Source organism: Cryptomeria japonica, chromosome 8 (assembly GCF_030272615.1).
Source record: "Cryptomeria japonica chromosome 8, Sugi_1.0, whole genome shotgun sequence".
NCBI lineage: Eukaryota > Viridiplantae > Streptophyta > Pinopsida > Cupressales > Cupressaceae > Cryptomeria > Cryptomeria japonica.
Window position 1 is genome coordinate 121777208 of NC_081412.1, and position 25850 is coordinate 121803057.

Below are 25850 nucleotides of genomic sequence, written 5' to 3' on the forward strand. Positions count from 1 at the left end.
CACTAAAAAAAATCACCAGTTGTGAAAATGACCTCTATCAAAACAATGTTGGGTTTGGCAATTAAGTATGACCTTGAATTGGAGCAGCTTGACATCAAGACAACCTTTCTACGCGATGACTTGGAAGAAGAGTTGTACATGAAGTAGCCTGAAGGTATTGAGAGAAAAGGTAAAGAAGATTTGATTTGTAAATTAAATCAAAGTTTGTATGGGTTGAAACAAGCTCCAAGGCAATGGTATTTTAAAATTGATTCATTTGTGGCTAAGCAAAATTTTACTAGATGTAAATCTCACCATTGTGTGTATCATAAGACTTTGGAGAATGGTGAATGTATTGTTATTCTGTGTTGGTGATATGCTAGTATGAACTAGCATGGTTGTAGTTGGCCAACTAAAACAACAATTGGCTAAGAAATTTACAATGAAGAATTTGGGTGCTACAAAGAAAATCCTTGGAATGCAGATTATCAGAGATAGGAAAAAAGAAATAAAATCATCACAAGAAAAATATATTGAAAAGGTGCTGAATAGGTTTAGTATAAAGAATGCTAAGGCTGTCAGTACACCCCTCACAAATTATTTTAAATTATCTTTTGAGTTGTGTCCTAAGACATAGGGAGAAAAATAATACATGGAAAGAGTGCCTTATGTAGAAACCCTTGTTTCCCCGTTTTCTAAATCTGACTGATTTTGTTTGTTTTTGCGTTTTTTTTTTGACTGTTTTTGGGGTTTTGTGTAATGAAGAACTAATGCGATTTTTGCAAGAATGGACTAATAAATTCAAGATAAAATGCTACAGTAATAATATTGATGGGAATATAAGATTTAATACTGGCGATTTATTCATTGATCATATGGATTCAATACAATAAAGATCTGACAACATGCAACAATGAAAACAGCATTATTTAATAAAGAACCTGGTATTATCAGCAAACTGGAAATAACCAGATCTGGTACGGCTGCAATGAAAACACCTTTCTCCCTCCGTCTGGTGATCCACAATGATGCCAGGAACATAGGCGCCCAAGCTGGCAGTGGCAGACTGGTCCAAAAGTAGGCGATTTGCTTCAAGGAGAAAATACGCCCCTTTTAATGATGGTACGGCCTGGTACAGATGGTACGGCTGTGTACAGCAGCAATAAATAAAAATGTACGGTCCTCTGAAGAATCTCCAGCTATCTCTGAAAGGTGCGCCTTGGTGGAAGAAACTTCTCTGGATAAATTCCTAACTCAAACCCTGAAGGTAAATAATCTCTGAATGCTCTGTAATTTCTTCTGAATGAAGAAATCCCTCTGCCTGGCAATAAATCGGATGATATTTCACACCCTCTGAATCGCTTCCACTGGAGATGGCTCGTTCCCCAATGCTCTGAGACTGAAACCCTTGGCTTCCGTGCTCTGGTCAAAACTTGATCAATTTTCAATTCACAATAACATAATCAGCTCCAATTTCCAAACAAAACCTTATACCTCTTGAAAAGTGCGATTCCTTTAATAATAGGGAATCATTAAAATAATTCGAACTTTTGATTTTAATACTTCAATAGTCTCCGGTGAAATTTTTAATTGAAAAATATAATCACAACTGGCCCCTTCCCATGTTGGGCGACCCCTCAGCCAAAATCACTTAAGTTATAATATTTGAAATATTATATCTTTATATTATAAGCTCCAATCATTAATATTTAATTAAATCAATTAAATATTAATATCTCTCTCAATATTCGCCCGATGCACGAGCCGTCTGATGCTGATGAATAAAGAAGTGATTCTGAACGTGCTCAATCCATACTGCTAAAAATAGCAGGGGTCCCATGCTGAGTGCCAGACACTGCTAAAAATAGCAACTCATGCTAGAAGTGTCCGAATGAGCCCAAACGAAAGCCAACTAATCAACACTGACAACTGAAGCTGAGCCAAGCTCCATCAAGACCCTCTATCCATCCCATCAGCCTACGAGGGTCGCATAATAGGCTAATCCTGTGCTCTGAGAGATGTCAACTAGAAGGGGACATGACAGTCCGCCCCTCCTGAAATTGCTTGTCCTCAAGCAATCTCAATTCCGGATGCTGCAGAATATCCTCGCTCTCCCATGTAGCATCCTCAACAGGCAAATCTCTCCATTTCACTAAATATTCCCTGATAGTCCTCCTACGCAACTGTCTCTCTCTGTACTCCAGGATAGACTCAGGTACTAAAATCAACTTTCCCTCATCATCTAAGGGAGGTAGAATTGCAGAAGGTACCACACGGTGACCCAACGCCTTCTTGAGACGTGACACGTGAAAAACATTGTGTACCCTGCTCTCTGCTGGAAGCTCAAGCTCGTAAGCCACCTCGCCAACTCTCCTCAGGATCCTGAAAGGACCGTAATAACGTGGCTTGAGCTTCTCTGACCCACTCTTCCTAAGAGTGGACTGACGGTAGGGCTGCAGCATGAGGTAAACCATGTCACCAACCTCAAAATGCCTCTCCGTCCTCTTTTGATCCGCATACTGTTTCTGCTGATTTTGTGCCTTGGCTATATTTTCCTTGAGAGCCCTCATAGTGTCCTGACTCTCCTGCAACCAACCTCCTGCACTCGGCACTCTACTGTCGCTCAGTAGCAAATCAAGGAAACTCGGCGCCTCATACCCGTACAATGCCATGAAGGGTGACATCTGAATGGTCATATGGAATGTCGAGTTATAGCAACACTCACACAAATGTATCCATTTGACCCACGCCTTCTGCTGCCCTGCTATATAGTTTCGGAGGTAACCTTCCACCCACTTGTTCACAATCTCCGTCTGCCCATCAGTCTGCGGGTGGTAACTAGTGCTCGGAGTGAGCTCGGTCCCACAAAGTCTGAATACCTCCTGCCAGAAGTTACTCAGGAACCGACTATCTCTGTCGCTCACAATGCTCCGAGGCAACCCATGAAGTCTGAATACCTCGTGAAAGAATACCTCTGCTACCTGTGTAGCTGTGTAAGTCATGGTGATCGGAAAGAAGTGGGCATACTTCGTAAGCCGATCCACAACTACATAAATGCAATCACGCCCTTGGGTTTTAGGCAAGCCCGTAATAAAGTCCATCGACAGGCATTCCCACTTCCTATCAAGAATTGGAAGTGGCTGTAGTAAACCCGCCGGGTACGTGTTCTCCTGCTTGTTCTGCTGACAAATAGGGCACTCACGCACGTATTGAAGAACATCTCCCTTGAGCCCTTTCCAAGTGAACCTCTCCCGTATCTGCCTGTAGGTCTTGAGGTATCCGGGATGTCCTGCTGTAGGCATGTCATGAAAGGCCCACATAACGATGTTCTTCACCTCAAAACCTGGGATCAAAAATATCCTGTTCTTGTAAATGATCAAGTCATTTACAAGTGTATACCTGGTATCAACTGTTGATCCCTCTACAATGCTGGAGGCCCAACTATCCTTGGCATACTCTGCCACTATCATATGCCTCCAATCCTCCGAGATATGAACCATAGTGCTCAAGTACGGTCTACGTGAAAGTGCATCAGCCACTACGTTCTGTGTACCTTTGATATATGAAATATCAAAGTCATAAGCCTGCAACTTACTGACCCATTTCTGCTGCCTGTCATTAAGATCTCGCTGCCCTAAAAAGTGTCTCAAACTGTTATGATCAGTTTTTATGCAAAATTTGCTGCCAACAAGATACTGCCTGAATTTTGCTAAGGCATGCATGATCGCGAGCATCTCCTTATCATAAATGCTATATAGTCTCTTGGGTCCTCTGAGCTTGCGGCTCTCGTACACAATCGGGTGCTTGTCCTGCATAAGCACCGCACCAATGCCCTCACCTGATGCATCACATTGAAGCTCAAAAGGCTTCGTAAAATCTGGAAGTGCTAATACTGGGCATGTGGTCATCAACTCCTTGAATCTATCAAAGCACTCCTGTGCCTCAGGAGTCCAAACAAAAGCCCCCTTCTTCATTAAATCTGTCATCGGGGCTGCATGTCGTGAATAACCATTCACGAATCTGCGGTAGAATCCACATAAACCGAGAAACCCTCTCAACTGTGTCAGGTTTGCCGGTGTGGGCCAATCAATAATGGCACGGATCTTTTCAGGATCCATGCGCACTCCATCTGCACTGATAATATGACCAAGATATAGCAATTCGGTCATTCCCAAGTCACACTTGGATTCCTTGGCGTACAAGGACTCCCTCTCCAAGATACTCAACACTGTCTCCAAATGAGCTAAGTGCCCCTGCCATGTCTTGCTGTATATGAGTATATCATCAAAGAAGACCAAGACGAACCTCCTTAGCTGTGAATGAAAAACCCGGTTCATCGTGGACTGAAATGTAGCCGGCGCATTAGTGAGCCCAAATGGCATCACTACGAACTCAAAGTGCCCACAATGACATCTGAACGCCGTCTTCTCTATGTCCTACTCACGGACTCTGATCTGATGATATCCCGACCGTAAATCAATCTTAGTAAAATAACATGGCCCATGGAGCTCATCAATAAGCTCATCAATCCTCGGTATCGGGTATCTATTCTTGATTGTCCTCTTATTCAGGACCCTATAATCAATGCACATACGTAACGTTCCATCCTTCTTCTTCACTAAAACAACCGAAGAAGCGAACGGTGATTTGCTAGGTCGAATGTGACCCATAGCAAGTAACTCCTTTATTGTCTTCTCTATCTCATCCTTTAATCTTTTAGGATGCCTGTAAGGCGTTATCATCACGGGCTTAGCACCCTCCTCGAGCTCAATAATGTGCTCTATGCCTCTATCTGGAGGTCTACCTGGCGGAATATCACTGAACACCTTGTCATGCTTGAATCTCAACTTCTGAATGTCCGGATGATATTCTGTCTTTTGCTGTCCCTCCTGTATAGGTGCTAAATGACACTCGGCAGCCCACTCTACCATGTCATGACGCATGAGCCGCTCCATTCGGCGAAAAGAAATTGTTTTAAGGTCGCTGTCCCGAATTGCCTTAAGTATGTGAGTCTTCCCATCGACCTCAAAACGGATCTCCATGTCCTTGAGACGAAGTGTGACCTCCTCCAATGAATGTAACCACTTCATTCCCAAGACCAAATCAATGTCCCTCATATTAACAACATAATAATCTGCCTTGAACTCATAATTGTTCAAGCGTAAAGGGAGATCCTTAATCATGCGTTCGCATCTCAAAGTGTACCCATCTGCCACTTTGACTCTAATGCCCTCGAACTCCTCAGTGATGAGTCCACGTTTCTCAACGAATCTAGCATCTATGAAATTATGCGTGGCTCCTGTATCCAATAGGGTAATGACCCTCTGTCCTGCTAAAACACCACGAATCCGGAAAGAACCCTCCTGCTGAATGCTAGATAAACGGGCCTCCTGTATCTGAAGCTCGGGCTCTATCTCTGCTCTAGGCTCTGGAGCCTCTGACTCTGAATCATCTGAATGCTCTTGCTGTTCGGAATTTTCTGATTCGGAGTCCTCATAATATGCCCACATCACACGATTTGCCTTGCCCTTAGGTCTTAGAGGACAATCGTGATTGGCGTCATATGGTCCTTTGCAGTAGAAGCAAAGCTTCTTCCTGCGAAGGTCATTAAGGGCCTCACGATCCAAAGGTGGGGCTGCTGATTTACCTTTTGAATCGTTCCTAAAGTCTGATTTTAATAAAAATTAAAATCAGATTTATCCTTGTTTCTGTTAAAGCCCTTGTTATCCCTGAATGATGAAGATCCTCTGGAGTTGAATCTACTCGACGGTGCTGCTAACTCCATGTTCCGTGCTTTCTTCATCGCCTCCTGTAATGACGGAGGATCAAAGGCTTTAATCCAGCCTCTCAGTGGCTCTGTCAACCCCTCCATGAAGAGTACTACCAATCTCCTCTCTGATATATTCGGGACCATGACTGATAGCTTCTGAAAGTCACCGATATAGGCCTCTAGACTGCCACTCTGCCTCAACTGGGCTAAGTCTCTGAAGTAGGTTTCCGGATCCTTCCTGTCAAACCTCTCAACCAATCTATCCACAAACTCCTGGTATGTAGTGATCCTGTCATGCTGTAAAGTCACCATACCGTGGTGCCACCAGTCGTAAGCCACTCCCTCGAGGTGCAGTGTAGCGTATCTAATAGCGTCTCTCTCAGCCATCGGACGCAAAGTGAGGAATGTATCAAGCTTGCTAATCCAAGCTTGGGCTGTCCCACTACCATCGAACATCACCAGATTGAGCCTGTTTGTTGCATGTTTTAAATCACTGTTTTGCTGTCGAGGTCTCCAATCCTGACGAGCCCTGTTGTGTTCTCTCCTCTGAGTGATAAAACGGTCGAAGGTAATCCTCTCTCTGACCGCAGGCGGTACCAACTCCCATTCCTCGTTCGCGGCCATAAGAGTATCAGCGAACAAATCATTCTGCTCCTCATCTGGTATAGCCTCATCGGGCTCCTGTCTCGTGAAAGTAGGCCTAGTAGGCCTATCTGCTGTCCGTGATACTGTCCTAGGAGCTCTCCGTGACCCTGCATCACTCCTGTCATCGTCACGATGTGGTGACGGTCTCCTCGAAGTACCTAATCTCTGCAGTGCCACTGCCACCTGCTGTAAAACATCATCAGACCGACGTTGTCCTGCACGAAGACCTCTGAGTGCATGCAAGACCTCTGCATCGTCCTGATCTCTGTTATTATGTGGGATCTCTGTCCTAGGTATATCTGTTCTGTCAGCCCTGTCATTCCTGTCAGCCATGATTTCTGGCTGCCTGCTCAAACTGCGTTGCCTGTCAATCAAGGCACGTCTGCGAGTATAGTACCTGTATGTTTCAAACTCCTCTGGCTGCATATGATGGCTAAACCCTCAGGATGGCAGGATTTAGCTCTGATACCACTGTAGAAACCCTTGTTTCCCCGTTTTCTAAATCTGACTGATTTTGTTTGTTTTTGCGTTTTTTTTTTGACTGTTTTTGGGGTTTTGTGTAATGAAGAACTAATGCGATTTTTGCAAGAATGGACTAATAAATTCAAGATAAAATGCTACAGTAATAATATTGATGGGAATATAAGATTTAATACTGGCGATTTATTCATTGATCATATGGATTCAATACAATAAAGATCTGACAACATGCAACAATGAAAACAGCATTATTTAATAAAGAACCTGGTATTATCAGCAAACTGGAAATAACCAGATCTGGTACGGCTGCAATGAAAACACCTTTCTCCCTCCGTCTGGTGATCCACAATGATGCCAGGAACATAGGCGCCCAAGCTGGCAGTGGCAGACTGGTCCAAAAGTAGGCGATTTGCTTCAAGGAGAAAATACGCCCCTTTTAATGATGGTACGGCCTGGTACAGATGGTACGGCTGTGTACAGCAGCAATAAATAAAAATGTACGGTCCTCTGAAGAATCTCTAGCTATCTCTGAAAGGTGCGCCCTGGTGGAAGAAACTTCTCTGGATAAATTCCTAACTCAAACCCTGAAGGTAAATAATCTCTGAATGCTCTGTAATTTCTTCTGAATGAAGAAATCCCTCTGCCTGGCAATAAATCGGATGATATTTCACACCCTCTGAATCGCTTCCACTGGAGATGGCTCGTTCCCCAATGCTCTGAGACTGAAACCCTTGGCTTCCGTGCTCTGGTCAAAACTTGATCAATTTTCAATTCACAATAACATAATCGGCTCCAATTTCCAAACAAAACCTTATACCTCTTGAAAAGTGCGATTCCCTTAATAATATGGAATCATTAAAATAATTCGAACTTTTGATTTTAATACTTCAATAGTCTCCGGTGAAATTTTTAATTGAAAAATATAATCACAACTGGCCCCTTCCCATGTTGGGCGACCCCTCAGCCAAAATCACTTAAGTTATAATATTTGAAATATTATATCTTTATATTATAAGCTCCAATCATTAATATTTAATTAAATCAATTAAATATTAATATCTCTCTCAATATTCGCCCGATGCACGAGCCGTCTGATGCTGACGAATAAAGAAGTGATTCTGAACGTGCTCAATCCATACTGCTAAAAATAGCAGGGGTCCCATGCTGAGTGCCAGATACTGCTAAAAATAGCAACTCATGCTAGAAGTGTCCGAATGAGCCCAAACGAAAGCCAACTGATCAAACACTGACAACTGAAGCTGAGCCAAGCTCCATCAAGACCCTCTATCCATCCCATCAGCCTACGAGGGTCGCATAATAGGCTAATCCTGTGCTCTGAGAGATGTCAACTAGAAGGGGACATGACACCTTACTCATCTGTTGTTGAGAGCCTTGAGTACGCAATGGTCCACACAAGACCCGACACTGCTCATGCAATGGGAATGGTCAGCAGGTATATGAATAATCCAAGTTCATTGGCAGGTTGTAAAATGGATTCTGAAATATTTGAAGGGCACATCAAATCATCTACTAAGGTTTAGCGGAGAAGATGCACAATTGCAATGATTGTTGACTCCGACTTGGCTAGTGACTTTGATAAAAGGTGATCTACCACTAGGTATGTGTTTACTTTTGTAGGGGCACTGATTAGCTGGATTTCTAGATTTTAGAAAGTGGTAGCTCTCTCCACTATAGACACGAACTATATTGCAATCACTTTTGGAGCTAAGGAGATGTGGTGATTGCAATGGTTATTGAATGAATTTGGTCGTAAACAACTAGATTGCATTTTGTACAATGGAAACAAAAGTGCAATTAATTTAGCAAAAAAATCTAGGCTTTCATTCACAAACGAAGCACATAGAGCTTCAATATCATTTTATTTGAAGTGTCCTTGAACAAGGTAAGCTGAAGTTGGAGAAGATTCAAACTAACCTCAATCTTGCAATTGCATTTACTAAAGTTGTTTCAAAAGAGAAGCTGGAGTCCTGCAAAGCTTCTCTTGGTCTGGTAAACATGTGACAATAAGCACGGAAAAATGGGTGGTGCCTTCTAAGCCTGATTACTTGCGAGAATGGATCAGACTTTTAAATGGGAGATTTTTTGGTTGTGAAGTTTGACCATTAATATTCTCATTCCTTTATCTTTGTCTCTTCTTTTTTTTTCTCCATCCATTCATCTTCATTGACCAATTATTTATAGAATATTGAAGAACAGACATTAAGGATATAAAAAAAACTTTATATATTGCTTCTGTTATCATACAGAAATTAATAAAAACACCCGCCTTTCCTACAGATGTAGCCAAATTGGTGAAACACGTGAATTCTGTTGTCTTTGTTTGGCATTTTTTATCTTTGATTAATTTGCTGCAGATTGTATTGCTCTATTCTGCCCTGTTTTTCTTAACAATATTGTCTGCAAAGAGATATTAGGAAGGACATTTAGATAGGTGCATTGATTAATGTCAAAATTTCTGGATACCGTAGCAAAGTGTGGCTTCATTGATTTATGGAAAGATTATGGACTTTATGGATAGTGAGGTCTAAGGATGCGTTTGATCATGCTCATAGAGATCCTACTAACTTCAGCATCTGGTTGGGAAGCTGACTGCCTTAAAGAAGTATTTGTTGAATAGTTCAAGAAAATGTCATTAATAATTTGGAGGGATGCCTTTACGTCAAGTGAGAGAATCCTAATGTAATCACTAATTCAGAAATGAATGAAAATGGTAATGCACAGGAAATTCTTATAGTCTTTCCATTTCAAAGGGAATGTTATGTTTGTGTCTGGAAATGTGATTGCACATCTTATGGCTGCTTACCCGTTAGTGGTGATATTGTAGAGTCTGCAGAATGTAGTGATTTGCAAACTTCTTTTACTACAGGTACCTACATACATCCTTTCATCCTTTTGTAATTGTGGGATCCATAATCTGTTAAACGATTGGGGAAGGTAACACAGTTGTAAATACAAGGGCAGATATTGGCATCTTGTACATATTTGAATTATTTTACAAATCAAAGGTTCCAGCTTTGTGTATTTTGATGCTAGCAAAGAAACTGGAGGAGCCTTCTCTTGACTATTCTGGTATTTAGTCTTGCAGTCCTCCTAAGCAAACTCTACAAGGGCAAGGTGGATATCCTCCTTGTAGGTCTAGACTCCAATAGTTGCCCCTTGATTGTCCTGGAGAAAGATATTGATGCCAAAGAAGAATCTATTGGTGCTAATGAACTGCAGGTGCCAGAAAATGTGGAGACAACCGATTCAGAATCTGCCTATGGCCTGGGATGGATGGGATCTACATGCTCCATCTGAAAGCATTCATGAATTGGCTTGTTCTCAATCTTCAACTCAAGAAAGCATTTCTGCAAGGTATGCTAGTTCATCTGGTTGGGAAGCTAACTGCCTTAAATAAGTTTTTGTTGAATAGTTCAAGAAAATGTCATTAATACTTTGGAGGAATGCCTTTACGTTAAGTGAGAGAATCCTAATGCAGTCACTAATTCAGAAATGAATGAAAATGGCAATGCACAGAAATTTCTCTTGGGTATATCTAATTCTTATAGTCTTTCCATTTCAAAGGGAATGTTATGTTTGTGTCTGGAAATGTGATTGCACATCTTATGGCTGCTTACCCATTAGTGGTGATGTTGTTAAGTCTGTAGAATATGGTGATTTGCAAACTTCTTTTACTACAGGTACCTACAGTACATCCTTTCATCCTTTTGTAATTGTGGGATCCATAATCTGTTAAACGATTGGGGAAGGTAACACAGTTATAAATACAGGGGCAGGCATTGGCATCTTATACATATTTGAGTTCTTTTACAAATCAAAGGTTCCAGGTTTGTGTATTTTGATTCTAGCAAAGGAACTGGAGTTCTCTTGACTATTCAGGTATTTAGTCTTGCAGTCCTCCTAAACAAACTCTACAAGGGCAAGGTGGATATCCTCCTTGTAGGTCTAGACTCCAATAGATTGCCCCTTGATTGTCCTGGAGAAAGATATTGATGCCAAAGAAGAATCTATTGGTGTTAATGAACTGCAGATGCCAGAAAACCTAATCAAATATTAACTCAAGGATCTCCTTTTAGGTGTTGTCACATTGTTCATTGTTATATGGTTGTTAACTTGTTTATATTGAAAATGCCATAGAATATATCTTTAAATAAAATATAGGAAAAGAAATTTTGAAGCCAAATAGTAACTCAAGGATCTCCTTTTAGGTGTTGTCACAGTTGTTCATTATTATATGGTCGTTAACTTGTTTATATGCAAAATACCATAGAATGTATCTTTAAATAAAATATAGAAAAAGAAATTTTGAAGCATAGCATATTTTATAGTTTAAATAAGTTGAAAGCCTAAACTATTCAAAATGGCAGCAGCATTGAAAAGTAGATGATCTCATACCTGATATCTGAAAAAACGTTCTAGCAAAGGAAATGTATAGGATGTGTTTATTTTATTGGCAACGTGCAAGGAACGAGATGCAATGAATGCATTATTATGATACCTGCACAAATGGAACCACAAAAGATTGCAAATGAATCAATTAATACCTGACACTATTTTCCATTTTATTGAGTACTAAATCATCCACCGGAACCATATCCATTATGAGAGAATATGAAATTTTACCACAGATACATAACAAGATTAACAAAGATCTTTTGAAGGTGTGAAACTTACACCATGATTTACAGTAGCCTTTAGGCCTTCGTTAAAATTTATTTTTGTTCTTGCATGTAAATACTGATATTAGACTAAGATAAAAAGGTAAAGAAAAATGGTTAGTGTGTGCATTTAATCTGAACATGTCAAGTTCAATGACTAGTATTTGGGGGAGGTGGGCAGAGGGCATTTATCACTGTTTTCAAAATTAGTAATATAGATGTTTGATTATGGATAATAATCTATAGTCGAGCATCATGTGTTTGACTGTACCCAATGTCCTTGATAATGTCTATTGGGTCCATACAAAGGCAAGTGAAACAAAGCATTCTTTTTAACTCCAAGGATTAAAAAACATATGATCCTTTAATTTATGATTTTGTACATTTCTATATAGGAGTTAATAAAATAGATTGAGTAATCATTTAATAGAGGAGATTCCTAGTTCTGCTTCAACTTCTTTTAACTCCTGTCATTTTATCAACTCCTGCCCTAAACTATTGCTGCCATTTATATATTGTCTTGTAGCTTCCAACAATCAGATCAATACCCATTAGTTTATATTCATTAGTACCACCTTATGTTGACAGGTCAATCATAATGGGCTGCTACATCAATTTCCTTTCCTTTTAGGATAGATATGTGTGAAGATTCTGTTAAAGCTAGGATTGTCATATATCAATCAAATTTTTAATTAACTACTACTTCAATCTATATTCCTTGAGATGTGCATTAAGATTCTGTTAAGGTCGGGATTGACAAGTATCAATCAAATTAAATGCTGCTTCAACCTATAATCCCCAATGTATCATGATACAATCATCAGCAGTTTATATTTCAAAATTTGCACATTTTATTCAAATGCTCCTTATATTTTCTCTTGGCTTACTGCCAATTATGTTTCTTAACATTTCTTAGAAAACCCACAAAGACAAGATATAGTGGGTACTTCAGAGATTCCCCATCCCAAGGTTTTGTGTCTCAAGAAGAGAATAATAGGTTTTGATTTTCCTATATAATTTTTGTCTAAAGTTGTTTAATAGGAGAGTTATTTCAAGAGGATATTCTCTAAATCTCTACTACTGAATTCCATATTGGAAAACTGTAATCCAGAGTATTCCTGATGGATTTGGAATTATACTGTTTTGATTGCACATATTATGCCATATTTTATCCCTGTTCTGAAAACTTGATATATTTAGTGTATTTATAAAACCCTTTTAACTAATGTAAGGACGAAAAGATCATGTATTTTGAAATGCTTAATTTTGCATGTAATGTTTGCCTAAATATTGAAGGTCTCCTCTTTTCTCCACATATATGTGCATGTTTTATGACTAAACATTGCAGGATTCAAAGATGAACTCCCCGGACCTCTCCAAAGCTAAAGGACAACAACTGAATCCGTAGCTAATCAATAACTCCACGAGACTCCAGAGCTGATCAATGACTCCACGATGAGTGGCATGGTTTCAAAACAAGTTCTCGCCTTTGCAATAAGGCCTTAGCAAATGAACTAAGGAGGTCGCTCAAATTCTTCCATCCGGAACAAGTGTAAGGTTGTGATAGTTGTGAAGGCTGCGATAGTTATGAAGATGCGATCTTCTTCACAACTGTCTCGTGCCTCTTGTTTAGGTTTGTTGACTTGCTTAATTTGATCCATTGACTTCCTTAGGCAGATCGTCGATGTGAGGAGGATTAGCTTTAGACAAATCGTTGATTTCATGAAAACGATTTGCTATTCTTTAACTGTTCCCATCTCCTTCTTGGAAATCGTCTTAGCTGTTAGCCTACTGATTAAGGAAACGAATACTTACAGGCTGCAGCTTAGAAAAATTGTGAAGTCTTATTTAATAAGACAATTTTTCTGAGTGCATAGATATTATTCATTTGTTCTTCTTTAAGGTAGGTCGTGAATAGTGTTATGGCGGGGGCATGACAATGAATGTCGCAAGGATTTAGAACTCCCATTCGAACCAAAATCAGCGCTTCATTTGTCTGGAGCATCTATAAGCGCAAGTGCCTTGGCATGGTATAAACATGTCCTTCGCAGTATTGTCGAGATCCTTCCTGATCTGAATAAGAGACACTCTCAAAAAACTTGAGTTCCCGGAATAGATTTCCGCCAGTTTCTAGATCGATTGTTTCTTTTCCAAGTTTGGCCTTTAGTCAATTTCTACATAGTAGTGTAGAAAAATAAGGCCTAGCATATAAAGGCCATTGTCTCCTTCATTCAATAGTCTTTTTATTTTCAAAATTAGAAGCAAAATTTTAAGACGTTATTCTATAATTCACCCCGCTTGGGGTCAATCGAAATGCCAATTAGCAGCCTGATCGTCTTAATTGTTTCACAAATTCTTCGTCTAAATTGTTTAGATGTTGTTTTATTACATTGTCACGTTGGTTAACCTTGTTTTCATTCTTCACTGTTTGGTTTAGTCTGCAGACATCTTAAATATAAAACCCCAAAAATTGAGTTTCATTTAGCAATTCAATTCTTTTTAGATATATGTGTGTGCTTCATTCCATTTAGCATTCAATTCTGCAAGTGTGATAGAGTAGGAATTTATTCTGCAGGTGCGATAAAATAGAAATTTGATTCTTCAAGTGTGATAAAGTAGGCGATAGATTTAGCTTCGATTTCTGCAAGTGTGGTAAAATAGAAGTTTGAATTAAATTTGCTTCGATTGTGCAAAGGTGTGTTAGTTATGGTTTGATGGATTGTCGATTCACTGTACAGTGTGTTTAGGCTTTAGGACAACCAAATGGCAATAGTTAAGATCCCACCACTGAAACAGATCCAACTACTTGAAAAGAAAACACCCCCCAATAACTCTACTGTAGACAGCTCTGAACAACCTCCCGCTTCGATAAAATAAAATGATTTGAGTTTCGACACTACAACGAACTCGTCAATTCCCCACATATGTACAGACCTTTTTCTATAAATACTTTCATTTTGTGGATCAGTAAATTCTAATTTCTGTTGCTTTTTCAGTCACATGCAGCAACTCCATTGAGCTCACAATATTGGGTCCAATTGAAAAACTGGTTCAAAGCTATATTGGACAGTTCTATTTAACATCCACTTGCAAATATGATATAAGTCATCAAACAGATGTTTAAGGAGATCTCACATAATCATAGAGAAGGCTGATTTTATTAGCTATATATATTGAACTATTCCTAAGGAAGGCAACGAAAGAATCATTATTGCCTGTTGAAGCTACACAATTATAATTATAGTCAATCAAATAAATGCAATCATTAATATGATTTAGGATTGCAACATTCTTGTTCTTATAACTCCATTTTAGCAGCTAGATCACTATTTAGTATTGTCTTCTACATTGCTGAGGCATATTCTGCTTTTTGCATCTTCATGATTCAAACTAGATCATGAAAAGAATCATTCAAAATTCAGTAGGTTGATTTGATGAGCAGTACTTCTTAATTCATAAAGCTACAAAGGGTTTAAAACTTATGTTCCACGGAGTTTCGGGGACGGGGACGGGGACGGCAGGGGCCGCCGTACGTGTTTCCGGTACAAGGGTACTTTTGGGTCATTTTCGGGGGGATGGCAGGGGACGGCTGTTAAAAAAAAATAGTGGGGGTTTTACAAATATAGAGAAATTTCAATATGCAATTGCATATCTTAACAATGGTAAAGCATTCATCATAGACATTAATAAATTGCATTAGACTTGAATTGAGATTTCACAAGAGAATTGACAAACATTTTACCAAAATTCAAATGCTTTTATCAATCATTGCCAACAAACAAATGTCATAAACATCCATAACTATGAGATGACATAAACAATAAATAGAAAAGTTAAAACATAGAAGTCCATAATCAGCTGTCTATCATAATGTCAAGACTCAAGATAAACTAAGAAAATATATGGCTGTCCATAATCAGCACATGGTAGGTCTAAGACTAAGAGTCTAAATCAAGATCAGAGCTAGAGTCTCTGTCTGAGTCACTATCAATATGAGGGGTTGCCTCCTCAACCAATGGAACCCCAAACAATCCTGTGCATAGCATCTTCAGGATTGACATCCCAACGTAAGGCTGGAGTCTAATGATACTTAGGAGTCTGGCGATCCTATAGCCGCAATGCACTGTGAACAGCCACTAACTTCTTTGATCGTCTAGAGGTAAGGTGGTTCCTCTTGACTGATTGGATGAAGCTATATGTGGACCAATTCCTCTCGGCAGCAGAGGAACTGGACCAATTCCTCTTTCACCTGCTGTTCACTCCTTAACCAGCTGCTTCTTCTCTTCTTGTTGCTCTTTTTCTATTTTGCAAATGTCAAAATGAGTGTATTTTTCTTCCTTTTGTTTGTTTTATGCATTAGATTAGGGTTTGTTATGTTTAAATGTTTATTTGAGGTCTTGGTGGGGCCAACCGAACCTCTATTGTAAATTAAAAATGTGTTTATTTATTTATTTTGGACTTGTAAAAATTCTGGGCCATAGGGGACGGCCAGCTGTCTCGGGGACAATCGGGGGACGCCTGGCTGTCCCGGGGACAGCTGGCCATCCCCTGTCCCCTACTACCCAACAGCCATCCCCGAAACGTCCCTGTGTTTTTGCCAAAAAGGGGACGCTTAGGAAACAGCAAATTCCCATCCCCACATCCCTGTTTCGTCCCCATTGTGAGTACGAGGGAAAAAGGGCAAGGGACACGTCCCCGTGGAACATAGTTTAAGACATGAAATCGGCAAGGTAGACAGAAAACAACCAAGAATTGAGGAAGAGCTTTGTCGGTAACAAAACCACCAATAGAGCAAGGTGGCAGTTGCATTTGTGTCAATGGCAGTTGGGCATGTGTCATAGCGATTCTTCCCATAAGTGGTGGTTTTTTTCTCATTTAAATGGCAGCTGCACGTGTCATGACATTTTTCCCTGCAGGTGGCAGTTTTGCCTTGATGTAACTAGGGATTGCACATGTGTTGTGATGGTTTTTGTTGTGCATGAGTCATGCAGATTTTTCTTGCAGGTAGCACTTTTGCCTCTTTCAAATGCATAACAATAATGAAAGTAAACAATGCCTCTTCAACTCCCTAGCTTTTGAAATTCACAGTTCGACTCATTTACTCATTCCTTGGCATAAAATACCCTCTAGGGTTTATTGAGAAAAAAGAAAATGTAATGAAGCCAAGATTCCAACAGTGATAAGGATATTTTTGAGGAAGAAGAAGGCTGCACAACTGAGTTGGATTAGGGCAGCAGTCGTGCATGATCGATTGAAGATGCAAAGAATCCACTGAATGTTGCAAGTCATTTGCAAATATTAATATGTAACTATTATCATGTTGGTGTGGCATTAAGGAGGTAGTAAGCTTGTGAATTTGCAATTATTGAATTAAGACAAAGGGGATGATGAAAAGTAGCATTAAACTTTTTGTGCTTTCCCTGTTGGGTTTCTTCATGGTAATTCCTTATGCCTTATGTGTCATTTCTAAGTGTGATTTATTTGCTTGCCTACCTTCATCTCTTACTAAAAATTTATTGTCTCAACTTTCAAGCAATTAAGAAAGCATAAATAAGAGATGTTGACCAAATACATTTATAACACTTGTTCATAACAGAAATTAGGAATCGAAACCATTCTCATATAAAGTCTAAGAATTGTTGAATTATTCTTCCTATGAAGTTTGAAAAGAATCACATGTGGGCAGTATCATAGTTGGAGGGCAAAACAACATATGTAATGAATGTAGACAAGAAAATGAGCATGTTGTAGATCACATAACGAATATATACTGTGGATGCCAACAATAGAGTTGCAGAAAACATCAATTTGCAGCCTTAGATTGTTATTGCAATAACATAGACTCTTGCAGATAGGCAAAAGAAAAAATCCATGTTAGTGAATTGTGCATCAGAAATCCAAGTTATTATGAATAAAATTGAGTCAAAGCAAGTTTTCTTTATGTCTTGAAAGGATTTGCTAACATAAAGATTTAAAGAGATAAAGGCTTCAGGACCTTGAAGTTAATATATTAGCAAATTCAAACGGAGAATAAAGAGATGAAAAATTTGGAGAACATGAATCAAGATTTGCAAGTTCAATTGACAATCCATAGAGAATTCCTTATGAGTATCATGGAGAAGCTGCAGTAAAAGTTGCATGCAAAAGAGGAGTTTTTGGAAAAGCTCCAAGAAGATGGTGAAGGTGTGAAGAAGAGATGACATTAACATGGAAAGGAGGCCAACCTCTACAAGGATACTAAAACCAGAAATGACATAAACATAGAAAGAACTATACCATATGATATTTTTTTCTAAACAACCATTAAATGAGTCGTATGCTGGTTTTGAAAAGCATGCTAAGGACCTAGCAAAGACAAGGAGTCCAAGCCACAAGCTCAATAAAATTAGCATAGTCAAGTAATAGAATCATTCGTTTTGTGAAACCAAATGATGAATTCAATTCTTAAAAAAATGGACAGGTTTCCAATGAAGAAGAGAGTGATATTGCACTATCTCAAATGGCCAAAGCTGAGCTCCATGAAGGGAGAAATATCTATCAGCATTCTATAACTACATGAATGTATGCAAAGAATCTCCAAAGAGACATTAACCTTTTAACAAGGAAAATAGAATCCAAGAAAAAAACAGCCAAGGAAGGAGGTAGAGCATTGCTTGGGATTCTATGAACATATGAGTTAAAGGAAAATCGTTTATTGTTTATTTCAATTGTAAAAAGGAGATTCACGTAGAACATGAATGTTGGTATACATATCCATGTTTATTTTGTGGAGTAACTATTGTTTGGCAACGTATTGAAAGAAACAACTCATCGTGAAACAATCCAAGCACTTCAAAAAGAAGACAAGTCTCTTACACCATTCTCAAAAACAAAGATATGGGCATGGTGTAAGAAGCAAAAGGGATGCAAGTTATGGAGATCAAGAAATGGAAAAAAATGTTGTCCAAGAACACAAACAAGAAATATTTCACTCATTCCAACATGAGCGGACATTCGCATGTGAAATATTGGAAATTGCATCCACTTCACCCAAAGAATTGTAAGGGGCGGTTCATGAAAGAAGAAGAAGCAATTCAAATCAAGAGTGGAATTGTTCATGCACCTACGAGCCAAGAAGTAGCAAATGAAGACGAAACTATCAAGAGGGAGTAGCTCATATAGTGTCCTAATCACCATTGCAAAGCAGTATGCACTATAAGAGGCAATTCCTTGCAAATTTGAGATATCAATTGCATTTATGTGACAAGAACTCACATTGAGTAGTTGTCTAGAAGTGTCACAAGACTCAAAACCCTAATTGTGACCCCTAAATTTTGTAATGGCATGCTTGTATATATGTTCATCTGAAGGTGAAACCTGACTGCTGCAATGGTTGGCCCTATAATTTCTATAATGACACCCTTATATACTTGTTATTTGATATGAAGAATGTGGTCATTATGATATGTATGAATGTATTTCTATTATCACACATATATAGTTTATGTGATTGAATTTTATATAAAAAAATTAATATTATGGATAGCTATTTTAGTTCGGACTTTTATTTAAATGAATTAACTTTATTCTTGACATTGGAGGGTAACAAGACAATTATGCCACTCTTGCCAAAGAGAGAAACACCAAGAAGAGTCTAGCCATCGAAAGGTGATTTGGGTGAGATTGCACACACTAGCACGTAGTGGCATTTAGGCTTGCATACTGCATTAAAATAAAGGGTAACAAAAAAAATTTTAAATGATTGATTTATTTAAATATTTATAAATAAGAATTTAAAATTTATTACTATTAAATAAATTTATATTTAAAAGAATAAATAGTTTATTATTAACAAAAAGTAATTCATTATATTAAAAAAAACACTATATATATGTTGGTGATTAAAGAATATTTTAAGTACTTGAAAAATATATAGAATAAAGGGAGAGGAGGTGGGACCCAAAGTTAAAGGGAATATAATCTTTAAAAAAAAAAACCCTTTGAGAAGGTACGTAGGTACCTTATATCCCTTATTTATTTATTTTATAAAGTAAGCTTTCCTTAAAGAGGAAAGGGAAAAGGCAATTAAAAAAAAAGGGGGCCAGCAACCAAGATTAGGTGATATCTATCATAAAGAAACTGCCAAAAGTCGAGAGGAAAAAAAAAATAATATCAGCAGCTGTATTTTGGGAAAAGGATGGTATATCACATAGCAAATGGAGAAGGATTTGTGTGTTAAAAAAAAAAGAAGAAAAAGAAAAAGAAAAGTCATTTGGAGGAGAAAAGAAAGAAGAAGAGAAGGGAGCAATGGAAGTAAAGGAAAGGAATAGATTTCTACTTATTGTTTTTATTTACAATTATGTGAATTCAGTTTAACCTTCATCTGGTTAAGAAGTGGTATTTTCTGTGAAGGAAAGTCAGATATCTCACTGTTGGGAGCAAAACTAGCTCTAATAGGAACTAATAATACCAAAAAACTGTTTGAATCTTCCATGCCAGCATTGCTGGTCACCTTCTTTTCCAATTTTATCCAATTACATACACAATGATTGTTAGTAACATCAATCAACAAACTTTATAGTTCTAATTTTTCGTAACCAAATATTTCTGGTTGATAAAGAGCAGCTTACAGCTGCTCAAAATTGGAATGAACAAACTTAAATGTTTCATACTGTTAAAAGTAACAAGGAATGGAATGTTCAAAATTGGAATTTTCAGACCTGAATTAAATCAGAACAATGGAACTGTAAAGGCTGTTGTAAATTAAGAAGCATTTAATAATAAATTTAAAAATATTATTGTAGTTGAGCCATGAATTGATGCAAAACTTACTGAAAAGATAAAAAAATACTGTAGATTATAAATAATGATGGTAAGAACTTTCAAATGACTATTGTAGTACCATACAATAGCCATGGGAGAGTTCTTCATCAGCTCCATTCTGCTCATTATGAGCACCATGTTCAGTAGATTGTACAGCTCATCATCAGTACTATGACCTGTAGCTTGTGCCTCATTACTAGCATATTTTCTGTGAGCCTACGCTACTCTTAAGCAACATTATGTTCTGTAGCTTTGCTGATCCTTCCAGCACTAAGTTCTACAGTTAAGTTGATTTATTACCAACGCCATGTTCCGTATTATATGCTAATCATTTCCAGCATAAGGGTTCTATAGTATAAGTGGTTCCACACCAGCATCTTGAAGTTCATTTTAGCACTACGATGCTATAGTAGTAACTAAGTAATTCATTCCAGCACCTTGTCTTGAACTTATGCATTTAGTAATGATATTTAAATTGTGAAATTTTTGCACTTTTGACCAGCAATTTCTTGCAAGTTGGGTCAGCTTTGAATCTAAATTTATTAAGTACATATAGATTATTGTTGGTTCCCTGTAATATGCAAAGAGGGAATAATACACCTGAATGTAATTTTGCCCTATTGGTTAATGGAAATGCCAATGTTATTATAAAAGAACGGTAAATTGCTAAACAAATTGATTATAACCTTAGAAGTTAAAAGTTACAATGCAATATAAGATCTCAAGTCGCTAGTCCTGGACTAAATAAAAATAAATGCTTTGGTCAAAGCAGTTAATTCAAATAATTAGAGGAAGGATTGTTCGAAATAAAATAAGTTCCTTCATAGGTAAAGGGGCATTTGCATAGATATTTGTGCTTGGACATTAATAGGTTGCATATGTCAGTTGTTCTATGGTTGCATAGATTTCACGCATGTTAGCCATGGATTGCTAGACTTCTCGTGATGGGTCGAGCTCCTCTCGTGGGGCAGCACAGAGAAGCCTATGGCTTCATGGCAGGGTAGAATTCATTCTGGTGATACTCTCTCTCTTTCTCTCTTCCACTTCAAATTACGAAGGGATGGAAGAGGTTTGATTTACATTACTATGTTTAAACTAGAATTTTACTGATTAAGAAGTAGTAGACTCTTATTTCAGCTAAAATTCTCTTTTACTATACTACAACTCTGATTGTTATAAAAGATTTGGCTGCTATGGATAGAATGATTCATATGCCAACAGTTGCTTTTTTCTGAAATATTGAATACCACTTCATGAAAGAAAGAAAACTTTATGTGTTATTCTTGATGTGTAATTGATCATTGGAATATCTTCTTCGTACATTATGATGGTCAATTTGCATGGTGATAAATGTTGCATGCAATTTTTTGTGCATGGTGTTACAAGAAGCAGCAAGAAATTGCTTTATATGTCATATTTGTTTTGGAACAAGAAAGGAACAAATTCCATTTGTAAAAATAGGGAGGCATTCCACTCATCAAGAGTCACCAGGAAAATCCATAAAGTTCGTTTAAGAAGCACACGCATGCATATTGAAATGGTAATTGAATGAAAATTAATGAAGATGAAAGAATACATATAGGCAATTACAGAACGATGTTTCTAAATGAAACAATCTTGAACAGACGACTAAAATAGAAACAAACTAAAACTAACTAATGACCCTTAATAATATAATAAATAATTCAATACCCTATCCTATCAACTACACCAAGTTGCCCCCTAAATTTTACAAACTTGCCCGGGCTCAGAGACATGGTGAGAATGTCTGCAGTCTAGTCCACAGTTGGAACATGCTACAAGACCACAATTCCATCTTCAACAAGCTGTCGAATGAAGTGACAATGAAGCTCTACATGTTTGGTTCGTGTTGTCATTTTATGACACCCTTGGTCCATCAGCAAGAACCGGTTAGAGATATGTTCCATGGACCAGCGTTGCCCAAGTTGATCAAGCACAAAACCAAAGGAATCATGAAATGTGTAAGTGTTATCTTGTTAGGAGGTGGCTTTGGGCCTTCCCCTTTGCATCTTTCCCTCATACCTTGGAGTCCATTGGTCCCTTCTCCTTCCCTTTTCTTTCTTAGGAATTATGGATTTCGGAGTTCGAAGAACCGGTCTATCCCTTCCCTTTTGGGGAGAGGTATCCCATCTTCCTGGACCCCAGAATCCTGGACTTCCCTTCCTTCCGGATTTCGGAGTCTGGGGAACCAGTCTACCCCTTCCCTTTTGGGGAGAGGTATCCCGTCTCCCCGGACCCCGAAATCCCGGACTTCCCTTCCTTCCGGATTTCGGAATCTATGGAACCGGTCTATCCCTTCCCTTTTGGGGAGAGGTATCCCGTCTCCCTAGACCCCGAAATTCCAGACTTCCCTTCCTTCTGAATTTCGGAGTCCGGGGAACCGGTCTATCCCTTCCCTTTTGGGAAGAGGTATCTCGTCTCCCTAGACCCCGAAATCCCGAACTTCCCTTCCTTCCAGATTCCGGAGTCTGGGGAACCGGTCTACCCCTTCCCTTTTGGGGAGAGGTATCCCATCTCCCCGGACCCCAAAATCCCAAACTTCCCTTCCTTCTAGATTTCGGAGTCCGAGGAGCCGTTCTACCCCTTCGCTTTTGGGGAGAGGTATCCCATCTTCCCTGGACCTCGAAACCCGAAGTCCTCCTTCTACTCCCTCTCATTTTAGCCCAAAGAAATGATATACCAGTGGTTGCATTAAAGAGTATACCATATTTTACTGGTGAGACAACCACCACCCCCATAGAGCACATTCAGGACATTGCAAACATTTGCTCCGTCCATAATGTCACTGAGGATGATGTTGTTGTTAGACTCTTGGCCACATCCATGAAAGGAAAATCCTTACAGTGATATAGAGGGTTGTCACCTAACTCCATTCACAATTGGGACGAGTTGAGGGAGAAGTTGTGTCAACAATTTGAAGACAAAAGTGATCACCTATCACTTGTAGAGCAGCTAACTACAATCAAGAGGGCACCTCATGAATTCATGGGAGACTTCGATTTCAAATTCCAAAAGACATGGAATAGAATCTCGGCTCTAGTAAAGCCATCTCCCAATCATGCCTTCTTGTATTATCTAAGAGCTCTTAATAATGATGTAGTTGTCATGATACAATCAATGGGTAGAACTTCTCTACCAAATGCGTATGACATAGCCATAAGGGTAGAAAATTGTTTGATACAAGTTGGGAACATAGCTCCAAGGCCGCCAATGCCTCTATTCCCAGAAGCTCCTACTCAACAACCCACTTTGGATCCTATCCCCATGGCATCCACAGGCCATCCATCCACATCCACTTCACCCTCAAATGAGCTCCATGAGGTCAAGATTTTGTTGCAGAACTTTGGCAATGAGTTGGTGACCACTAAAGAGGCAACAAGCTCAGCAAAGTAGGCCTTATCAAGCACAAAATCAGAATTACCAACAGAATGTGCCACATTTTCAAGGGCAAAACCAATGTAGTCATGCCAAGCCTTTGAATAGTATGAACCCTATAGCTACAAATAACTCAAAGGCAATAGTTTCAATGCAAAACAATCTCACCCAAGAGCATTGGTGTCAACCATGCAATCAGCCACACAATCAAAGTGCATGCCAAAATAGAGAGTTTGTCCAAGCTCTAGTAGTACAAAATGAGCCAACCACCTCCAGTCAACAATATGATCCAAATCAGCCAAGTGTTGGTAATCAAGCTCACATACAAGAAGATTCTACTTTCATCAATTGGCAAAACGCAAAATTCTATGGTATAAACCAGATAAATGGTGACACTATGCTACAATACTCAAGGTATAAAAGGAAAGCGGTAGAAGGTGCCTCACCTTCAACAAGAGCCCCAGCTCCACCACCCAAAGTAGCTGTCCAGGATACAAGTCAAAATACCATTCAAGGGAGCAGGAAGCAAGAGGAGCCCCAGGTCGCCCCAAGAACAAGGATAGACCTTGTTTCTTCAAAGGGGCCTTCAAAATCAGCTAGTGTTCCTTTCAATATAGTTTACCAAATGAAGAAGGCCGATCTCAATGTTACTATGTTGGAAGCCCTTTCCATCCCATCTCAAAGGGATTTGCTTAAGGAGGCATTGAAGGACATCAACCAATCAAGTGATGAGGCAACGATCAGCAAGAAGACAGTCTCCACCAGTTTGGTACAACCCAAGGAGGAAGAAGATTAAAGCAAGATCAGTAAACCTTCCCCCTTCTATCTCTCTTTAATCATAGGAGATAACTTAGTTCACAATTACATGATAGATTCAGAAGCTAGTAGCTCAGTAATGCCTAAGAAGGTAGTTGGCCTTCTTGGTATAGAATATGAGTCTATGACTAAGGGGGTTGTCCAATTGGATGACACTTCTATTAAGATAGTAGGGGTTGTTAAACATTTGAAATTAACCTTGTGTGCATTCCCTAGTTGCACTGTCTTGCAAGACATATCAGTCATTGACCTCCTTGCCTTCTTTGCCATCTGTCTATCTAGAGACTTCACCGCGAAGATAGGTGGATACTTGTCTTTTGATTGGTCCCACATGCTATTTCGAACAAGGTATGGTACCAAGGTTACCATAAAAGAAAAACCCATTGCACAAAACCACATTGATCCCTACACCCCCAACCCTATAAACATGAATTGCACTTTGCGTGGAGAGGGGGAGGATTGTATTGTCTGTGAGCCTGCTACTCTTCTAGAAGAGGTTCCTAATTGCTTGCTAGATGAGTGGGGCAACACTTTTCAGTTTGATCCATTAGCTAAGACTAAGGAGACCGGGTTGGCACCTATTATATTCACGAGGATACTTTTATTCCTAACCTCATCAAGACACAAGAAGACTCGAGGGGGTTATGGAGCATGTTTTTTGATGATTCAAGAAACAATAATGGTGTAGGTGCGAGTGCTGGTGTAATGCTTGTTCCTCCTAAGCAGGAGAAATATTTCTTCTCTTTTAGGCTTCATTTTGGTTGCACCAACAATGTGGCTAAGCATGAAGCCCTAGTTCAAGGCCTCCAGCTTGCACAAAGAAGAAAGATCAAATCCTTGAGAGTATTTGGGGATAGTTGGTTGTTAATCATATCTGAGCTCACAACATAACAAAGAACAACCTACTCAATCATACAAACACGGGGTTTGGGATTTGATTGAACGATTTGAGGCCTTCAACATCCAGAGCATTCCTAGGAGTCAGAATAGGCATGTTGATAGGCTTGCAACAATGGGTGCCCAATTTGACATACCAATGCATGTTGCAAACAGGAAGGAACAACACATCAAACTTGTTGTAAGGCTTGCCATCCCAGACAATCAAGCAAATTGGCAAGCATTCGAAAGTGTTCAACAGATTGTCAATTTCTTGGAAAATGAAGCAAAGTTTTCTGCTAGAAATCAGCCTATGCTGCAAGACGAATATGGAGATCAGATCATGTAGCTCAACTCCAACAAGTTGCCTAAAGGTCTAGTTACCTTGGAAGGCATTTTCAACTCGG

At 39.0% G+C, this 25850-nt stretch overlaps 1 protein-coding gene across 1 annotated transcript in view; it reads right to left on the reverse strand.

Annotated features, from left to right (window-relative positions):
• The window catches only part of LOC131857394 (uncharacterized), a 68094-nt gene that overhangs the window by 17911 nt on the left and 24333 nt on the right, over nt 1–25850 (reverse strand). Inside the window, exon 2 of the mRNA XM_059209917.1 lies at nt 11291–11393. Within this exon, the coding sequence (XP_059065900.1) occupies nt 11291–11393 (103 nt within the window). The remainder of the gene's footprint in view (nt 1–11290; nt 11394–25850) is intronic.